Source organism: Rhincodon typus, chromosome 19 (assembly GCF_021869965.1).
Source record: "Rhincodon typus isolate 14 chromosome 19, sRhiTyp1.1, whole genome shotgun sequence".
NCBI classification, from domain to species: Eukaryota; Metazoa; Chordata; class Chondrichthyes; order Orectolobiformes; family Rhincodontidae; genus Rhincodon; species Rhincodon typus.
The window spans coordinates 19,458,833-19,480,985 of NC_063350.1; the positions used below are offsets into that span (position 1 = coordinate 19,458,833).

At 39.2% G+C, this 22,153-nt stretch overlaps 1 protein-coding gene across 1 annotated transcript in view; it reads left to right on the forward strand.

Moving 5' to 3' along the window:
• LOC109933928 (phosphatidate phosphatase LPIN2-like) overlaps positions 1–22,153 on the forward strand; it is a 44,172-nt gene that overhangs the window by 11,716 nt on the left and 10,303 nt on the right. The window contains exons 5-11 of the mRNA XM_048608554.1: positions 4,846–4,953; positions 5,040–5,160; positions 5,872–6,361; positions 9,916–10,015; positions 12,140–12,327; positions 16,592–16,685; positions 17,792–17,861. Coding sequence (XP_048464511.1) covers positions 4,846–4,953; positions 5,040–5,160; positions 5,872–6,361; positions 9,916–10,015; positions 12,140–12,327; positions 16,592–16,685; positions 17,792–17,861 — 1,171 coding nt within the window. The remainder of the gene's footprint in view (positions 1–4,845; positions 4,954–5,039; positions 5,161–5,871; positions 6,362–9,915; positions 10,016–12,139; positions 12,328–16,591; positions 16,686–17,791; positions 17,862–22,153) is intronic.

Below are 22,153 nucleotides of genomic sequence, written 5' to 3' on the forward strand. Positions count from 1 at the left end.
TGCAGGATGAAAAGTTTTGATAAGATATGTCCTTTTTTGGCAATACCCAAGTTCTACACTTCTAAATGACAATTTGTAAAACATTATATGAGATACGTACCGTGTCTTAGAATACTTCACTTAGATGTACTTTGCAATCCAATGTCCATGATAATGATAAAGCAGCGGCAGAGCAGAGCGGAGCTGAATCCAGAGGTGGAGCTCTGGAGGTGACATCACAACTCAATAAGTGACGTAGTCTTTGCTGCTCAGGCCTAGAGGTGAGAGTGTTGTTTAGAGAGAGAGAGAGAGTATAATATACTTACTCTTGTCATTGCAGTTTGTGAGGAATAGAAAGTGTGAAAGCAATAGCAACAGCCAGATCAGTGGCATGACAACTGGCTCTTTTGTACAGCAGGGAAGGTTGAAATGTAGGGAAATGGTAGTGATAGGGAGCTCGCTAGTCAGGGGCATAGATAGGGGTTTCTGTGACTACAAGCAAGCCTCCAGGATGGTTTGTTGTCTCGCTGGTGCCAGGGTCAAGAATATCTCTGAGTGGGCACAGCCTATTCCGAAGGGGGAGGGTGAGTATTCGCAGGTTGTGTCCATACTGGTACCAACAACATAGGCAGAAAGAGAGATGAGGTCTTGCAAAGGGAATTTAGGGAGTTATGTAGGAAGTTGAAAAGGAGGTCCTCTAGGGTTGTAATCTTGGTATTACTCCCTGTGCCATATGCTAGTGAGGCCAGAAATAGGAAGATATTACAGTTGAATGTGTGGCTGAAGAGCTGGTGTAGGAGGGTGGAATTCAGATATCGGGTTCATTGAGAACTCTTCCAGAGAAAGTGGGACCTGTATAAGAAGGATGAGTTACATTTAAAATGGAGGGGTACCAGTACCCTTGTAGAGAGGTTTGCTTGTGTCATTTGGGAGGGTAGCTTATGACTGCAGGACTGGCAGCTCAACTTTCCAGGGTTTAAGTGTTCCAGGGGTGATAGAGACAGATATGAAAAGGGTGATGGAGCTGCAATACTGATGAAGGAGAATGTCACAGCTATACAAAGAGAGTACATCGTGGAAGTCTTATCCAGCAAGGCAATATGGGTAGAACTTAGGAATACGAAAAGTGCAAACACAATGATGGTGTTACACTGTAGGACCTCCAGCAGCCAGTGGGAAATAGAGGGACAAATCTATAAGCAGATAATGGAAAGATATTAAAGAAACAGGTTTGTTATAGTGGGTGATTTTAATTTCCCCAATATTCACTGGAACTCCCTTAATACCAGGGGCATAGATGGGCAGAATTTCTTAGGTGTCTCCAAGAGGGATTCTTGAAACAACTCAAGAATGTATTAGACCTTGTATTAGGGAATGAGCGTGGCCAGGTGATTGAAGTTTCAGTGGGGGAGCATTTTGAGAACATTGATCACAATTCTGTAAGTTTTAAGATAGTTATGGAGTAATGATAAGACTGGTCCTCGTGTGAAAGTGCTAATTCTACAGTATTAAGCAGGAAGTGTAAAAATTGGATTGGGGCAGCTGTTTGAAGGTAAATCCACATCTCTTAAAAGTCAGTTGACCAGAGTTCAGGACTAGCATATTTCTGTGAGGATGAAAGATAAAGATGGCAAGAGATGTTATAAGTTTAATTAATGAGGTAAAGGAAGCATACGTAAAGGTTACGAAACAGAAATCAAACAAGGCCTTTGAGGCGTATGAAGGAAGCAGATAAAAAACACTTAAACAAGAAATTAGAAGGGCTAAAAGGGACCATGAAATGCCCTTGGCAAGTGGGATCAAGGAGAATCACCAAGGAGTTTTACATGTATATTAGGAGCAAGAGGGTAACTAGGGTAAGGGTGGAACCACTCAAGGACAAAGGAGGGAATTTGTGTGTGAAGCCAGAGGGAGTGGGTGAAGTCCTTAAGGAGTACTTCACATTGGTATTCACCACAGATTATGCTTAATTGAGAGAGGCATATTTTGATAATCTGGGGCATGATGATATTAAGGTGGAGGTTTTGGGTATTTGGAAAAACAATAAGGTAGATAAGTCCTCAAGAGCCTAATGGTAACTGTCCCAGGGTACTGAAGGAGGCAAGGGAGGAGATTGCTGGGGCCACAGGCGAGGCCCCAGAAGACTGGAGAATAGCCAATGTTGTTATTTTATTTAAGTTTGAATGGGATTGAATAAGCTTTATTGTCACGTACACTCCAAATGAGTGCAGTGAAAAGTTAGTAAAGTTGTCACTTATTGTGCTATCTTAGGTACAAGATACCAATGCTTAAGTATTTGGTATAAAATAGAAACCAATAATAAATTACAAATCCAGCATAAAAATAAAAAGGCAAAATAAAATAAAGGTACTCAAATTACAGTCCTTCCACCCCAGTCTGTGTGGTACCTAGCCTTCACACCACACTGGGCTTCAAAGCTCGAGGCTTTGCCTCCAATCCGCAAAGGGCCTCACCACCTCACGATTGCCTCCAGTCCAGCGAGTCCTGGACAGAAAGGTACTTGGGACAATCAGGAAGTTATAGGCTGGTGAGCCTTGTATCAGTGTTTGGGAAGTTATTGGAGGAGATTCTTAAGGACAAGACTTTCTTGTAATTTGGAGAAAAATGGACTGAAAGTTATACAGCATGGAAACAGACCTTTCGGTCCATCCAGTCCATGCTAAACATAATCCCAAACTAAACTAGGCCCACCTGCCTGCTGCTGACCCGTATCCCTCCAATCTCTTCCTTTTTGTGAACTTATCTAAGTGTCATCTAAACATTGTGACTGCATCCGCATCCACCACTTCATTTGGAACTTCATTCCACACGCAAATTACCCGGTGTTTTTAAAAAAAATTTGCCCCTTTTTGTCGTTGTTAAATCTCTGTCCTCTCTCCTTAAAAATATGCCCCCTAGTCTTGAAACCCCCCATTGTAGAAAAGGCACCTACCATTAACTCTATCTATACCCCTCATGATTTTATAAACTTCTATAACATCACCTCTTAACCTTCTACGCTCCAGTGAAAACAGTCCCAGCCTCTCCATCCTTTCTTTATAACTCAAACTTTCCATATTTGGCAACACCCTGGTAAATCTCTTCTGAACCCTCTCTAGCTTAACAATATCCTTCCTAAAACAGTGCACTCAGAATTGGACACAGTATTCTTGAATAGGCCTCATCTTATTAGGAATAGTCAGCAGGGCTTTTTGCGGGGAAGGTCTTGTCTCACAAACTCAATCAAGTTTTTTATTGAGGAAGTGGCAAAGATGATTGAGGATAATGTCGTGGATGTTGTTGACATGAACTTTATTAAAACACTTGACAAGATTCTTCATAGTACTTTGGTCCAGAGGATCAAATCGCATGGAATACATGGCAAGTTGGAAAGTTAGATACAAAATTGGCTTGGCCATAGATGACAGAGGGTGATTGTAGGGGGATATTTTTCTGACTGGAGGTTCCACAAGGATCAGTGCTGGGACCTTTGTTTGTGATTTATATAAATGATTTGGATGAAAATGTAGATGATCTGATTAGTAAGTTTGTAGATGACACGAAAATTGGTGGAGTTACGGATCATGAGGAGGGTGGTCAAAAGAAACAGTGTGATAGAAATCAGCTGGATAGTTGGACAGAGAAATAGTTGGAGTTTAATCCAAAAAGTGTGAAGTGATGCATTTTGGGAGGTCAAATGCAAAATATATTATAAATGGCCTCACCATTTACAGATAGATCTTGGGGTCCAAGTCCATAGCTCCCTGACAATGGCAACACGGGTGAATAAGATGGTAAAGAAGGCATATGGCATGCTTGCTTGAGACACCGAGTATAAAAGTTGTCAAGCCATGTTGTAACATTATAAGACTTTAGTGAGGCCACATTTCGCGTACTGTTTGCTGCATTATTGGAAGGACGTGGAGACTTTGGAGCAGGTGCAGAAGGTGTTTATCAGCATGTTGCTTGGATTGGATTTGGACAAATTTGGATTGTTTTTGCTCGAGCATTGGAGGATGAAGGGCGACCTGATAGAAGTATATAAGATTATGAGAGACGTGGATAGGATGGCTAGTTGGAATCTTTTTCCCAGGGTAGAATGTCACGTACAAGGGGGCATAAGTTTAAGGTGAGAGGGGGAAGGTTCAAAGGAGATATGTAAGGAATGTTTTTTTACTTGGGGTAGGTACATTGGAATGCACTGCCAGGGAAGGTGGCAGAAGCAGAAACTTAGGAGAACTTAGCAAGGTTTAAGAAGCAATTAGACAGACACATGAACAGGAATAGAGGGATACGGACCATGTGGAGGCAGATAGGGTTAGTTTAGAATAGCATCATGGTCGGCATTGATATGGTGGACCAAAGGACCTGTTCCTGTGCTGTACGGTTTCTGTTATACAATCTTTGTTCATACAGCAAAATCCCATTTTTATTTTTGAGTAATTAATAGAGGTGACGGCACAGTGGCTCAGTGGTTAGCATTGCTGCCTCACAGCACCAGGCACCTGGGATCGATTCCACCCTTGGGTGACTGTCTGTGTGGAGTTTGCACGTTTACCCCGTGTCTGCATTGGTTTCCTCTGGGTGCTCCAGTTTCCTCCCACAGTCCAAAGATGTGCAGGCTAGGCGGATTGGCCATGCTAAATTGCCCGTAATGTTCAGGGATGTGTAGATTAGGTGGGTTATAGGGGGATGGGTGTGGGTGGGATGCTGTGACGGTCAGTGTGGACTTGTTGGCTGAAGGGCCTGTTTTCACACTGCAGGGATTCTGTTTAAAAAAAAGTTAAAAGTTTATTCTTAACCTAAAATATTCTCTATATTATTGAAAAAATAAATGCACCAATCATGATTCTATCTTTCCTACAGCAGTGAAATGTGTAATTTCTTTTCTGAATTACCCAATAAAGATTCAAGCACCTATCACTCTCGAGAAATCTATCCATATTCAGATGGTGAATGGTCTTCTATCGAGAGGTATGGTTACTGAAGTTAGTTTTTTTAAAGTTTAGCTTCATTGTAATAATGTTAAGAAACTTACGGATCAAAATGTATTGTTTTAGCTATTCTTACGACCGAATTTCATCACCAAAAAGTGACTCTGAATTGGTTGTAAAATCACATGAAGGATCCTTCATGGGAACAGAATCTCGGATGCAGTGGACGTGGGGAGGTTTTCCACAGGTACGGTATCATCTGATAATTTTGTCAAATATTTATGTTACTTCAGTTTGTGCAATTTGTAATTTTTTTCTGTAGCTATATTAAAAAATAAATTCAGTCAGTGATTGCCAATGTCCCTTGTTAAATCTTGCTATTTTTCAATGCATAGTACCGTCAAATTATTTTGTCTAGCCATGCAATCATAGTATTTAATATTGAGCCAGGCCTGCACAGTACTTTTCAGGCAGCTGCATGACTAACCACCAATGTGATGAATTTGGAATATTGAACCTTGAACAAGGAACCTGAAATTTGATTAACCTCTTTAACTACTTAGAACCATTCTTTTTTAAACTAAACCTCATAAGTATAATGCAATACAATACAAGGAAAGATTTTGTTAATTGTGTTTTTTTAATTGTCTATTTTTAAGTATTTGAGTTCTTGTTAGCAAAAATGTTTTCAAATCTTGTTTGATGAAGTAACTGCATTCTTAGTTTCAGATTACTAAACATTTTAATGTTGATCGTTTATAGCACAAAGAAAACTCTTATTTTTACTGATTATATAACTACATTGTAATAATGTAGTGGACACCATTTTCAATATTTATAAAGAATTTCTCTTGCACAAATGTTAAAAGCTGTTGACTTGTATTTCAATGCATTTACGACAAAACGTGTTCCACTCATAACTTAATGACTATATAAAGAAATGGCCTTCCTCTTATAGGTCAGTAAAATGGAGAAGCCTGAGCAGCCAAGAGTAGCTACCATTACACCTTCTGAGCATACACATTTTCGAGTCATCACGGATAGTAGCGCAGCAGATGGAACTGCTTGTGATTCCTCTGAAATCAGTAATATCATAACCGTTTTCAAGCCTCAGCCTCGAAACCAAAGAAGTCCTCCATTGCATGAAACATCCATGGTACAGACAGTTCCACCCACAATGGAGACAGCATTCCTAGAAGGCACCTCTTGGACAACAGAACAAGCAGATGTTGTGACAGAGACTTTAGTATCAAATATTGCAGGCCAGTCATTGCTGTCAGAAACTACTGAAACATGTACATCAGAATCTCAAGGCGTTGAAATCTTTCAGTACGCTCCTCGGCAAGAACCTGAGAGTCCACCCACTTTAGAAAGTAATAATAATCCAGCCCAGCAGACATTATTCCTCGATACCAGTGTAAAAACAGAAGAAATAGACAAAAAGAAAGGTAATGTAAATGTAACAAGTTTTTTCCTGTGGCTTTTTCAAAAAGGATACCTTTTTCTGGAAATGTATACTTTTTTACTAGTTGTACATTCTACTTAACAGTAATAATATAAAAAATTTAATATAATCCATATTTATTTTCAGTAATGTATTGCACTTAGAGCTATTTTACATTTAATTATGATATCAATATTGAGATTTGAGATCTTCATAAAGCACCACCGAAAATGAAAATCAAAAGATTTTTGCTTGACTAAAATCTACGGAAGTTCAAGACCACCTGGTATGGGTGCATCGTTTTTCAACATCTATAATACTTCTATAAATAACAATATATACATCTATACATCTATAATAACAACTTGGATTTGTACAGAGCCTTCAACATAAAGGAAAATCTCAGAAGATAATTCAAAAATTGCTGAATGATCGAAGGAGGAGGTAACTGGAGGGTTACTAAAACTTTGCTTAAAGACGGAGGTTTTAAGAAAGGTCTTGTGGGAGGAGTACCAGTGAAGTTTAGGTAGTGAATTCTAGAATGTAAAGCCGAGGCTTGAGAGAATTCTCAAATGGTTGGGATCAAAGGAACATATAGTTCTTGGAGATTGGAGGAATTTTAAAAATCTTGTGAAAATTGGGTTTTTAATTTTATCGCAGTTTAAAAAGTCTCAGTTTAGTTTTAGCTTTAAACTAGAGTTAAAATTGAAAGCTGCCTTTCTTGTAAGCTTGATAATAAATACTGGAATTTAATTGTTGATGAGACATTGGGGAAGCGTTAAACAAATTTGGCAGGGATATGGGGCATAGAGTGGATGTAAAATCGGGAAATAGAATCAGATACAGAAGGAATGCTAGGACAGTCCATTTGATGGATAAGGTACATGTGAGGTCTAGAAAGCTAAATCGTGTTGATATTAATGCAAGGAGCTTTACTGGTAAGGCAGATGAATTTAGAGCATTGATCAGCTTGTGGGAGTATGAAACTGTTGCAATCACTGAGACATGGTCAAAGAATGGACAGAACTGGCAGCTCAACATTCCAGGGTATAGAAGTTTCTGGTGCGATGGGAGGGGTTGATGTAAGAGAGGTGGGGGCATTGCATCGTTGATTAAGGGCACCATCTTTGCAGTAATGAGGGAAGACATCCTAGAAGGGTCTTCAAACGTGATGATCTGGAATAACAAAACGGGAAATTACCTTGCTGGGATTATAATACAGGCCTCCTAACAGCCAAAGGGTGATAGAGGAGCAGATATGTAGACAAACCACAGCGGTATGTGAGAAAACACAGGGTTATAGTTGTTTGAAACTTCAACTTAGCTAACATGAACTGAGATGGCCTTTAGTGTAAAGGATTAGACAGGGTGGGATTTTTAAACTGTGTTTAGGAGAGCTTTTTGTGCCAGTATATACGCAGTCATACTTGAGTTGGGGCAGTGCTAGACCTAATCCGAGGGAATGAAGCCAGTCAAGTGTTTGAAGTGTCAATGGGTGACCATTTTGAGAATAGTGACCATAACAATCTAACTTACAAAGTCCTTATGGAAAGGGATAAAGATAGTGTAGGTGTTAAGTTTCTAAATTTGGGAAAGCATATTTCAATATCTATAGTCAGAATTTGGCAAACATAGAATGGGTGCAGCTACTTGCAGGTAAGTCTACATTTGCAAATGGGAGTCTTTTGGTGAGTGGTTGTCACGACAGGCAACTTATTGCGCATTCATTGTTATACTTCAGAAGGTGGTAGTGAGCAGCCGTTTAGAATTGCTTCAGTTTATTTGGTGCAAGTTCACCCACATTCCTGTTATGTAGAAAGTTCCAGTAATTTGATCCAGTGACAATGAAGAAAAGGTGACATAATTGCAAGCTTGGATGGTGTGTGGCTTGAAGGGGAGCTTCTGTTATGGTCCTGCTTGGACAGATTGAAATATGCATTTTAAGAATAATTTTTTTGTCCTGTTATTTAGAAGGGCATTTTGCTCATCCACTAATATAGTGTCTTCCAAATAGTTTCTGTAAATATTGGATTAATACTTGGAATTGCATGGGAGCTTAATTGGTTATCTTCGCTCATTTTACTTTTGGACTTGTACTGACCAGACTTGTGATTATATATTCAATAAGATTTTCAAGTTAAGCTGTTGCAGAGTGTGAGAAGTTGTGAAAGATTACAAACTATTATTGTTTGTAAATGTGAAATAAAGTGCATAACGCATTATGCCCTGATTAATTTTAATGAGAGACGTAGAAAGTAAGAGAAGCATGAATGTCTGACAGTTGCTTTCACTCTGTATATCTTCACCCTGTATGTGCCTTCTCAAGGCATATTCCTCTGTCGTTTTGCTTCATGGATTTCGTTCAAATCCTGTGGTGAACAAGTGACCCAAAACCAAGAGTGGATATTGAGGACACTTGCATAATTGCTTTGACCAATGTGCTTCTTAGCCTTCCTGTTGACCCTCTATCTTTGTCTCCTGTTTACTAACTCATGTCCACTCTTGCATCTCTCACGACACAAATGCTTCTAAGATCCCAACAGACCCCACTAATTTTCCCGGTCCCAGACAAAAAATAATGTGGAAGGAATGCTGCAACGGGCAGATTTGAGTTTCATCCGAAGCTTCATTTTTTTGGTTTGGAATCTTGTTTGTTGATTTATCATTGTTTCAGAGATAGTAGGAACTGCAGATGCTGGAGAATCTGAAATAACAAGATGTAGAGCTGGAAGAACACAGCAGGCCAAGCAGCATCAGAGGAGCAGGAAAGCTGACGTTTCGGGTCTAGACCCTTCTTCAGAAAATTTTCTGAAGAAGGTTCTGGACCCGAAACGTCAGCTTTCCTGTTCCTCTGATGCTGCTTGGCTTGCTGTGTTCATCCAGCTCTACACCTTGTTATCTCTGTTGATTTATCATTTTCTTTTCTGAATTGTACCTACATTGACAACCTCTATTTCTGGAAATCAGTAGCAGACACTGATTTAAGTCTTGGGCATTATGTTTACAGTTGAGACAGTAGCTTCAACTGATACCCCATCAATTACAAACAAGTGAAGTAATGAGGTATTGTACACCAGGATCCTAACAGAGTAAAATGGTGAGGCAGTGTCTGCACTCAAATTGTTCAGAGTTTCTTGGTTGCAATGAAAAAGAAATGCTGTTGTAGGAAAAAAGGGATATTGACTCTCAAATGCAAAGAACTACTTTATTTGTTAGATCCTTTTTGATATGGTTTTAAAACTGGAATTTTGGGCAAAGTCATGAATTATTGAATTGATATGATCTGTTCATTCACTGTTAAATTAAAACTTGAAGGTTTAAATATGGTAACGTAAGCGGATGAACGGCAGCTGTTGTACTTCAAACTTCAATGTGAATATTATACAATTTCGGTACAAATACCTTATTCTAAATAACACGTTACTCTTTCAAGATAATGCATAGTAGGTACTGGATTGTAATCATTATTTAACTTTTAACCTTGTATGTTCATATATTTTTCTAAATGGCAAACACAAATATGTAAGTTTGTGCACGTCTTTTTGTGCTCTGGAATAGGTGGACCTAAAAGAAACCAACATCTGGGTCCCTGTGATATTTATTTAGATGACCTACAAAAATTGGATCCTAATATTGCAGCTCTATATTTCCCAAAGAGGTACTGTGATTAAATACATAGAGAAAAAGAAATTTTGTGAAAAGATTGTGCAGAAATTCACTTTGTTGCTAAACTTAAAGGCTATTTTAAGCAGATTTTTTTGTTTGATAGCATTTGACTGACTTGCCATCTTGTCATGTTCCGAGGAGGGTCACTGGACCCGAAGTGTTAACTCTGATTTCTCTTCACAGGTGCTGCCAGACCTACTGAGATTTTCCAGCAATCTCTATTTTTGTTTGCCATCTTGTGTTTTCTGTTCTGGGATAGAATGTCATGTTTTTGGAGATTAAAATTGTGCATAGTTCTTTTACACAATTTTGTAGACTACTCGAAATATTATTGATCTAGTACCACAAAAAGAAATTGCTGGAACAACTCAGCAGGTCGGGCAGATTCTGAGGAGAGAAACGGAGTTAACGTTTCTGGTCCAGTGACCGAACTTTAGAACTGATTGGAGCTAGGAAAAGGTTGGTATTGTTGCTGAAGCTGGGGTGGGGAAATGGGGAGGAGTAACTGATAGGTGGAGATGAAGCCCAGAGAGAGGTCAACAATTGGGCAGACAAAAGAATGGATGAAGGTCAACCTGGGAGAATCAATACCTGCTAATGGGGACTGTATTAGCTCACCAATCGGTTGTTTGTGTTAGGAGCCCATGTGATAACAAGGCCCATGTGTGGGAATTGGGATAAGAACATGAGAGAAGATGCTCTTGCCGTAAACTTATTGAACCCGATAATTGCATCCTGAAGGCTGCAGGATCCCCAGGAGAAAATGAGATGCTATTCTTTCAGCTTTCGCTGAGCTTCTCTGGAGCACTGCAGCAATCCAATGGCAGAGATGTTGGCCAGGAACAGGGTGGTTGGTTGAAGTGGCAGACGACTGCAACGTCAGGATCGTTTTTGTGGACAGAACATAAGTGTTCTACAAAGCGATCACTCAGTCTGTGTTTCATCTTCCCAGTGTTGGACAGAGCATAATGTGAACAGTGAATACAGTAGACTATGTTGAATGATGCATAGGTAAGTGCTTCACTTGGAAGATGTGTCTGGGACAGTCAGGAGTGAGGCAGTAAACAGGTAGGTGTTACACCTACTGTGATTACAAAGGAATATGCCGGGGGATGTAGGGAGTGAAGGAGTGTAGACCAAGGTGCCCTGTAGGGAGCAGTCCCTACAGAATGCTGACAAAGGATATGTCTGTGGTGGATATGGCTAATGGATGTGGATGCTGATGGGGTGGTAAGTGAAGTGTAGGGAGACCCGTATGCTTTTGTGGGAGGGAAGAGAATGGATGAGGGCCGAAGTGCAGGAGATGGGTCACACATGGCTAAGGACCTGTCAACCATGATGGTGGGGAATCCTCAGTTGAGGAATAAGGTAGACATCTTGTAGGCCCCCTTGTAGAAGCTGACATCATTGGACCAATTGTGATAGAGACGGAGAAACTGAGAGAATGGAATAGAGTCTTCACAGGAAGCCGGGCGAGTGTGTGTACAGTCAAGGTAACAGTGGAATTTGGTGGGTTTATAGTGGATATTGGTGGCTAGTTTATCCCCAGAAATGGAAACGGAGATGGTGAGGAAAGGAGGAGTCAAAGATGAACTAGTTGAACGTGAAAACAGGGTGGAAATTGGAAGTGAAATTGATAAACATTTCCATTTCTGGATGAGAGAGGGAAGCAGTCCTGATAATGTCCTCGATGTATGGGAGAAAGAGTTGTGGATGGGGGCCTGAGTAGGACAGGAACAAGAAATGAGACTGGTATAACTGGGGCTTATGCAGGTATCCATGGCCACACCTTTGACTTGAAGAAAGGGAGTTAATGTTTCTCATGGTAGATGTGGTGTTATTCAAGTGCACTTTCTCTCCTTGGAAATGTAATCAAGGATATGCGATTAGTACTTAGCATTACCACATACCATTTGTAACGTGGTGGCTGTCTTCTGGATTTTGATGTTAATACCATCAGTGCCAGATAAAAGAAAACAAATCGCCATGTTCCCAAATATTGTCATGAGAGACCTTATAATTGAGCTTGCTGATGTAATTTATCTTTTCATCAGAGTTAATTTTTATTTTTATTAATTTTGTCTCCTGGATTTAACTGTTGCTTTTTCCTTTTCAGTGAACAGGATTCAAGTTCTAAGCAGTTGAATGAATTTGGTACACATTCAGAGTCGCAATCTCCACAATCAGTAGGAAGTGCAGGTGCAGATAGTGGGACCGAATATCTGTCTGATTCAGCTAGTGAACTCCCAGATGTAAATCTATCTCTGTGTGGTGGCCTCAATGACAACAATGAGATTTCTCAAGGTAAAGGCTTAAGGTGGTTAATACCTGTAGGCTTTATTGGAGAATTCTAATATTTTGAATTGTGTTCAATATGATAATTGTTTCATCTAGCTACTGTTCATTCAAAATATTGTTTTTTTTTCCATTTTTATTTTAAATATGATTTACGTCTTCTGCGTTCAGTATTCTCTTTGTTGTGCTTAGCTAACCTGTGTGAAAATTCTTCTAAGCCTTTTGAAATCTTTTGGTTTATTTATTAAAATACCTACACACCTTTATTAAATACAGATGCAAATGTTTTTTGCACTGGCACAATCCTCTTCATTTGCAGCTCACACAAGTTTTCAAAACTGCCACGTGTGCAATCTTTTTTTCTTTACTGACATGTTTAGAACAGCAGTGGGAGCTGCTTCGATGCTTCATTAGCATTGATGATTTGGTGTATGTTTGTTGTTATTGTTAGGGGAAAAATATGTAATGATTTTGCCATAGACAATATTGACTTTGGTTCATTAAACGTATTATTAATCACTACTGTTTCTTTAAGAAAACTAAATGGAGTATGCACTCTGTGTTGTCAGTCTCCAGATTAATTTATTAAATCTGTAATTAGAAGCTGGTTTCAATAATGCTTAGCATGAAATTACTGTATTGTCCTTAAAATCCTTCGAGTTCACTCATGTCCTTTCGGTAAGTGTTGTGAGCAAAGTGAGGTGGGGGTGAATTAAGTCCCCTTGTTGCAGCCTCCCCGGTTGTCTGCAACAGAGGTTTAATTTTTTTATTACCTCGTGTCTATACCTTTCTGCGATTAAAATATAGGCAACTAATTTTTACTGTTGCAGTATGAGACAATATTTTCTTGAGTTTAAAAAAAAATGCAAGTTTATTACCTGCTAACACTGAGAAAAATAATAAAGATGTGGCACACATGCGTATACAACATTAAAAGGGAATAGTGTCTGGTATAAATGAGAGATAAAGGAACATCTAGTTTAATGTCCTTTGGGTGTCTTTGAATCATAAAGGTTTTAACCTGAGATCATGTTGGCTAGTTGGATTCTTGTATTGTCAGCAGGAGTAAACCGTTCAGTGTTGTCACCGAGTTTCTTTTTTTGAGAGGCAGGGTGTCCTTCAGCTTTTTTCAGTTCTGCAGTCTATAAGAATTAGAAAACCATTTGGCCGATTTGAGTCTGCTCCTCCGTTCAATAGATAATGTCTAATCTAATATCCTCAACTCTGCTTTCAGTCAAAAATCCATCTGGTCTGCTTCTGCCACAGAGCCTGTTGAAATAGCAATTTGTGTATATTCTGACTGCAGGTGATATCTTGCCTTCAACATGTGAAGATTCTCATGGTTGTGAAAATCAGATAGGAGATGAGGATGCTTTCACTGCTCCCTGGGAGGATCTCTGGCTAGTTCTATTACCCTTGGTAATAAAGGGTAGTGTAGGATGATGTCTTTTGTTGAATTCATGTTGGTTTTCATGAAACCTGGCTGAACTGTTTCATTTTTAGTTTGTGCTTTTGGTTCCTTTTTCAAAACTATTTCAATCCATGAAAATCCAAGGTATTAAATTGGATGATAGGATTCAAGATCATACCTAATGTATGTGGCATCTTTATAGATGGAAATCTGTTGCCCTAACCAGTCTGGCATATGTCTGACTACAAATCCACAGTTACGTGCTTGACTTTTAACTGCCCTCTGAAGTAAGCCACTAGGCTATATCAAGCAAGTATGGAAAAGAATAAAACCGCACTGACCACCCAACTGAGACACTGAAAATGAAAACAGCACACTCTCCAGTTGACTTTGCAAAATAATCCTTACCACTGTTTTGTGACTTGTGCCAAAGTTGGGAGATCTCCCCCACACGCCAGTCAAGCAATAGTCTGACATAGTCGTTCTTACCAAATCTGACCTTGCAGCCAACACTCTATATTCCTTCATCACCAACAGTGGGTATGGCCGTCTCACCAATACAATAAAATTCAGTCAGTAGGGAATTTCCCTTGGAATCTTCAGCGTTGGCTCTGGACCCCGTAAAGTTTCATTGTGTCAGTCCAGGCATGGGCAAGTATTACCAATTAGTGCCCTCCCTCAGCTAATGAATTAGTGCTCTTTCATGTCGAACATATATTGAAAGATATATTGAAAAGATTTGGTTGCAAAAGCACAGCATATACTCTGTGGGTGGGGATTTCAGTGGCCATTGTTAAGAGTGTTGCACTATTGCAGATACCCTTGTGCAAGATATTTTTAGTAGAGTGACCACCACGCAGTTCTTGTGGAGGCAATGTTTCATCTTTACACTGATAGTACTATCTGTCATGTTGTGTGGTGCTTCCACTGTGCTAAATGGGGCAGGTAAGTTCAGAAAAGATCTAGCAGCTTAAAGATGGGCATCCATGGTGCACTGTGGGCTATCAGCAACAGCAGCAGAACTGTATTTAATGACAGTGTATAATCTTATAGTCCAGCATAGCCGTCACCATGAATCCTAGGGATTGAGTCTATGTGTGAAGCAGCAACAGCAAAATGAGGTGCCAACCTGGTGAAGCTGTAATATAGCTACATGCATGCTGAACAGCATAGTGCATGCTAAACAGAGATAATTGATTATACTATCAACAGATTAGGTCAAAACTCTGCAGTTGACCGGTGGACAATCCTCCTCCATGTTGGGGCAGCCTACTACGTCAGTGCACATGACAAAACAGAAGCATTTGCATTCATATTTAACTCCTTGAAATGTTCACTTTCCTCATTCTGGACACAGTGTCAATGCACTGCACCAACTTGCCCAATGCTGAATCTGTGACTAAGCACCTTCCAAGCCTGTGACATTTACCATCTAGAAGGAGAAGAACAGTAGATGGATGGAAACTCTAGCACCTTCAAGCTCCCTCCCCCTGACTTGGAGCTCTTTGAAAAGTTTGACATGAGAGAATTAAATGTTTTGTTATCAATATTGTTATAAAACAATGTTTGTATCAAAATTACTATTTGAGTGGACTGAAACACAGGATATGTTTTAAAAGACTGGCACCAGTATTTTTAAGTGACTCAAACATATGTTTTCAATAGCCAAATATTTATATAACTTTGTAATTTATGAAGTGAAGATGTCAGGAATTAATTATGTTGTCTGGAAGTAGCCTACCATGGCAAGTGAAAATAGTCCATCATATGAATTTCAGGGAGACACAACTAGTCATGATCTGTTTATTCAGGTGAGTGCAGATCGAGCCATCGTTGTGAAATGATTTGGAAGTGGAACCGTGGCTAAGCTGAGTGATACACTAACCATTTAATTTGATCACAGCACACAGTGGATCTGGAATGAGGGTTCCTCAGCATGCTCTATGACCATTTTTAGTAAATGACTGGTTTGTGAATGAATAACAAGCTAACCTTCGTTTTAAAAAAAAATACACTGCTTTTGTTGAGTTGGATACACCATCAATGACTAGGAGAAAACATGTGGATCTCTGTCTGCCTCCAGCATTCAACAGCCAGGTACACTCTCTGGATCTGACAAGTCAAACATTGAAGGCAGTATGTTCAATATAAAATATAGAACTGGTGCCTTCAGAGGAAGGCCAAGATCAGGTGTCAAGATTTTAAATTATCTTTGCATAGGGTCAGCAAAAACAACTCACTGAAGCTTGAAACCATCCAGTGCATCAACTTACAAGATTTATATTGGATTGCCTTTCTTTTGCAAACTCTGAAACAATTTAAATTACCCTCCTTGTAACCTACTACTTCGTGGGAATGAGTCTTTCGTGTGCATTTGAGTCAATCAGAGCACTTTTTAATCTGGTGGCTGAAAAGGGCAATAAATACTCTTAATTTTTTAGAACTGAAAATAAAACCTACCTCTATATGTCATTTACAGTTACAAGACTTGAGCTAAAAAAAAATCACTAAAATGACAAATTATTTAAATTATTTAAAATACATGATGCTGTGAGGTGGAAAGAGGCATTTCACCATTTCACACTTGGCTGTAACAATATGTAGACTGTCAGGACAGCAATAGTAAATGAAGCGTCACCAAAATAATAAAGTTACAATGATTTATTTTCCTTTGTTGAAACTACGTTGAGTGATTTTTGTTGCATGTTTATGCATATGCTGATCAGTTCAAGTTCTGATTGTTCCTATAGAACATTGTTTTTTGTTATGAACTTAAGATGTCAATACCAAATTCTTTGCATGCATGGTGAAGTCATTCTCATTTAAGACTCTTGAAATGCTTGTTTATTGTTTATGCTACAGGGAAATTTGAGCAACACATAGTCACATACCAGGATTTGGTTGAAACTCCCGGAATTATTGATGATCCAAATTTGGTTATCGGAATTAATAAAAAGTAAGTTCATAAACTTGTAACAATGCAAACTCTTTTATGTGGGGGAACTGAGTGCCTGAGAACTTTTTCTGTTCTACATTTTCTGTAAATCTTGTCTTCTTAAAATGGTTGTCTTCTCAGTAAAGTGTGAAAATTGGTTAAAATAATAAACTTCTTAATACAAGCGCATTGTGTTTGTCCTGATTTTAATATAGGTTAAACAAAAATAAATCCCTTGCAACTTTTGCAAATCTGAAAGAAAAACCAACAATGCTGGCCATTGATGGCAAATCAGGCAGCTGTCGAGAGTAGAGAAGGATTGCATCAAAACCTACTTTTGCTCTTTGCAGCTGCTGAATGACCTGTATCTAGCATTTCCTGATTTTGTTTTTTGTAGTTGCACAGCTCTTCTGGTTATTTGCAGATCTGCTTCATGACTTTCTTTGTTTCATCTTATTTTGTTCTGATTTACATTTCTTTAATATTTTTTATATCGTCATTTTTAATTTTTAGTAAGTTTGATTTATTTAATTGTACTGCTTTGTGGAGTTTGAACTAATCCTGGGCAACCAGAAATGGGAGGTGGAAATTCCATAAATATCCATCACTCTGAATTCTGACAAGGTAACATCAAGTGCTTGTTATCTAATTTTCTTTTCACAATTGTCCTCGCAAAAAGTCTTGAATTCATTTAACAGACATTTAATAATATAAATAATTCAAAATGAGAGACTGAGTTTCCTCTTGGAGTTATTTTTATGCCTCCAGCACTTGTTCTCTATTCCAGGTCTTGATGAAAGAAATCTGCTAATGACATTTTAAAAAAAAAACTGTATCAGTTGGGAAATGTGTGAACTAGCATCTAGAATCTTTATTCAGTGTGGAACAGGGAAGCTGTGTTTGGCAGAAGGAAAGATATCCTTTTTATTGGTTATGATGAAATTAAAATAGACTTAAATGGTACACAATCCAAGTTAAATTTTGAAGTAGAAAGGATGCAAAATTCATAGATTAAAATTTAGTAAAACTAACCATTATTTCAATTTGAATGATGTAGTACTAAATAATTTTTAAATATTGAATTCTTTACCCTGGTGTGAAAATCCTGGATATTTTGTTTTTCATAGATATTACAACTGGGCAGTCGCTGCACCCATGATTCTCTGCATTCAAGTTTTTCAGAAGAATTTGCCAAAGGTAGTTATTGTACACTTGATGAAATGTATTTATTCACTAAAAGGGTTAGAACATACGAGGTGATTTAGATAAGAACATAGGAAATAGGAACAGGAGTTGGCCATTCAGTCCCACAAATCTGCCCCACCATACTATAAGAATATGGCTGACCTGCTCCAAGCCTCAACTCGTCTTTGGTGCCAGCTCCTCATAGCTGTTAACATATTGTTATTTAAAAAATCTATCTACCTCTTTCAATGCTTTCAGTGATCTAGCCTTTCCAACACTTTGGAGAATTCCAGCCGTTTAACACACTGAGAGCAGAAATTCCTTCTCATCTCCATTTTAAATGAGTGTCCCCTTATTCTGTAACTGTCTGTACTTTGAGATTACCCCACTAGTGGAAATGTCTTCTCAATGTCTACCCTGTCAAGTCCACTCAAAATCTTGTATTTTTCAACCTCTCATTCTTCTGAATTCTGATGAATGAAAGCCTAAATTGTCTAGCAGTTCTCAATAAATCAACTGCTTCATCCCAGAAATCAGCCTAGTGAATCTTTCTTGAACTGCCTCCAATGTCAATATATCCTTTCTTAAATACGGAAATCAAAACTATACACAGTACTTCAGGCATGGCTTCACCAGCGACCGAAACAGTTGATTCAAGATTTCCTATGTATAAACTTTAACCCTTGGTAACAAAGGCCAAAGTGGCATTTGCTGCACTGCATGCTATATTTTCGTGTGTCATTGCACAAGAGTATCCAGATCCCATTGTGCTGCACTTTTTTTTTTTGCAGTATCTCTCCATTTAAGTAATAGTCTGCCGTTTGATTCTTCCTATTCTTCTCTCACTTTTCAGTATTAAACTCCATCTGCCAAGTTTTTGCCCCTCTGTCAATCTATCAGTATTCCCTTGCGGGTTTCTTACGTCCTCATCTAACATGCCATTCCACCTATTTTTGTACCAACAGGAAATATGGATATGTTGCATTTGCTTCGTCTTCCACGTGATTAATATAAATTGTAAACTAATTGAGGCCCTTGGGCTAATCCTTGTGACACTCCACTGGTTGTATCTTTCGAACCTGAAAAAATCCAATTTGTCCCGAATCATTTTTTCTGCATGTTAACCAATCCTCAATTCCTATTAATACATGACTACCAATACCATGAACTCCTATTGTTATGTATTACAGTTGGTGTATGTTTGGCCGGGACAATGTTCTTTTAAGAAACAAGTCACTTGACCACTGGTGAATCATCAGCCAGGTTCACGGGCTTGTTCAGACTTGTCTTCTGCTTGTACAGAGTGCACACTTATGGAATAAGACGTCCCTGTTGTGTTGCAATGAATGATGAGTTTGTGTGTTCTTTAATTCTATTCTGGAACCAAGTCATGCCCAGTACATAAAAGGCTTTTGCACAAGATACATATTATGTGGCACCATATTGAATGTTTTCTGGAAATCTAAATGCACTACATCTACCAGTTCCCCATCATCATTGTGATTGTTACACCTTCAATAACCTCTAGCAAACTTGTCAAACATTATTTCTGTTTCACAAAACCATGTTGATTCTGTTTGACTGCATTAAGCTTTTCTAAATATCCTGCTGTTTCTTCCTTATAAAGATCTTTAGCCTGTTCCCAGTAAGATTTGCAATGTACTGCTCTAAGAAATAATTCCTGATGCATCGTCTCTGCCACCCTTATCCATCTGATTTGGCCAGTTATTATGCAGATTAAAATCATTCAAGCCAATTGTAGTGCCCTACATGGACATTTCTATTATTTGTTGGTTTATACTTTGTTCAACAGTAAGGCAACTCTTCTGAGGCCTTAGGCAACTCCCATGAGTGACTTCTTTCCCTTGCTAATACTTATTTTCAATAAACTGAATCTATTTCAAAATCTGGTCCACCTATATCATTACCCTCTACTGCACTGATACTATCCTTTATTAACGATGCTACTTCACCACCTCTTCCTTTCGCTTATTTTTCTGGAATATTGGGTAGATTAAACTGCGGGGAAAAATATGAAAAACATGACAGAAAGAAGAACACAGGAGAGGTCATTAAAGTCTCCGGCACAGACTCAAATAGGACAGAGCCTTTGGAAAAGGGTGGGAATCAAACTTCAAGCACGCTGAATAAACGAATGACAATGAGAAGAGGGACAGTTAATATAGGACTGAAGGTGTTATATCTGAATGCATGCATTATAAGAAAGAAGGTAAATGAGCTTGTGCAGATAGAAATTGGCAGATATGACATGGTGAGCATCACGGAGATATGGCTGCAAGGGGATTAGGATTGGGAGCTGAATATCTATGGATATACATTCCATCGAAAAGATAGGCAGGTGGGCAGTGAGGGTGGGGTTGCCTTATTAGTAAGAAATGAAATTAAATCAATAGTAAGAAACGAAGTAGGGTCAGTTGGTGAAGAATCTGTGGGTAGAGTTGAGGAATTTCAGAGGTGAAAAATCCATAGGTGGGAGTTACGTACAGGCCTCCATTCAGTAGTCAGGAGCTGGGGCACAAAATATACCAGGAGATAGAAAACATGTGCAAGAAAGGCAAAGTTACAATGATCATGAGGTTTTCAATATGCAGGTGAACTGGGAAAATCTGGTTGGTAGTGGATTGCAAGAAAAGGAATTTGTGGAATGTCTACGAGATGGCTTTTGGAGCAGTGTGTGGTGGAGCCCACTAGGGAACAGGCAATACAGGATTTAATGTTGAGCAATGAGGCAGACTTGATAAGGGAGTTTAAAGTGAGGAAACCCTTAGGAGGCAGTGACCATAATATGATAGAATTTACTTTGCAATTTGAGAGGGAGAAGCTGGAATCAGAGGTAACGGTATTACAGTTGAATTAAGGCAACTACAGAGGCATGAGGGAGGAGTGGGCAGAATTGACTGGGAGAGGAGCCTAGCAGGGAAGACAGTGGAATAGCAATGACAAGAGTTTCTGAGAATAACTCGGAAGTCACAGCAAAAATTCATCCCTAGGAAAAAGACGCATGGTACCAGGAGGATGAGGCAACCGTTGCTGAATAGGGAAGCCAGGGATAGGATAAAAGCAAAAGAGAAAGCCTATAATGTGGCGAAGGGCAGTGGGAAACCAGAGGATTGGGAAGCTTACAAAGACCAACAGAGGGCAACAAAAAAAGAAATAAGCAGGGAGAAGATTGAATATGAGGGTAAACTAGCCAGTAATATAAAGGAGGACTGTAAGAGTTTCTTTAGATGTATAAAGGACAAAAGAGAGACATTGGGCTGCTGGAAAATGATGCTGGAGAGATAGTAGTGGGGAGCAAGGAAATGGCTGAGGAACTGAAGAATTACTTTGCGTCAGTCTTCACAGTGGAAGAACGAGTAATATTCCAAAAATTCAAGAGAGTCGGGGGAGAGCTGAGTATGGTGGCCATCACCAAGGAGAAGGTGCTAGAAAAACTGAACGGCCTGCAGGTGTAACCAGGACCAGATGGGCTGCACCCCAGAGTTCTTAAGGAGATAACTGAAGAGATAGTGTGGGTGTTAGTGGTGATCTTTCAGGAATCACTAGAGTCAAGGAGTGTCCCAGAGGACTGCAATATCACTAATGTAACACCCCTGTTTAAAAAGGGAGTAAGGTAAAAGACTGAAAATTACAGGCCAGTTAGCCTAATCTCTGGGTAAGAATTTAGAGTCCATTGTGAAGAATGAGATTTCTGAATACTTGGCAGTGCATGGTAAAATAGGGCAAAGTCAGCATGGCCTCATCAGGGGGAATTTGTGCCTGACAGATCTGTTAGAATTCTCTGAGGAAGTAATGAGCAGGTTAGACAAAGGAAAGCCAATGGATGTAATCTAAAGGACTTCAAGAAGGCCTTTGACAAGGTACTGCACAGGAGTCTGCGGAGTAAGATAAGAGCTCATGGTGTTAGAGGCAAGGTGCTAGCACGGATAGAAGATTGGCTGTCTGGCAGAAAGTAGAGAGTGGGGATAAAAGGGTCTTTCTCAGGATGGCAGCTGGTGACAAGTAGTGTTCCGCAAGGGTCAGTGTTGGGACCACAACTTTTCAGTTTATGCACTAATGATCTAGAGAAAGGAGCTGACAGCATTCTGGCTAAGTTTGCAGACGATACAAAGATTGGTAGATATACAGGTAGCATTGAGGATGTGGGGAGGATGTGGGGAGGCTGCAGAAGGATTTGGATAAGGGGAGAGTGGGCAAAGAAATGGCGGATGGAGTACAGCGTGGGAAAGTGTGAGGTCATGCACTTTGGTAAGAAGAATAGAAACATGGACTATTTTCTAAAT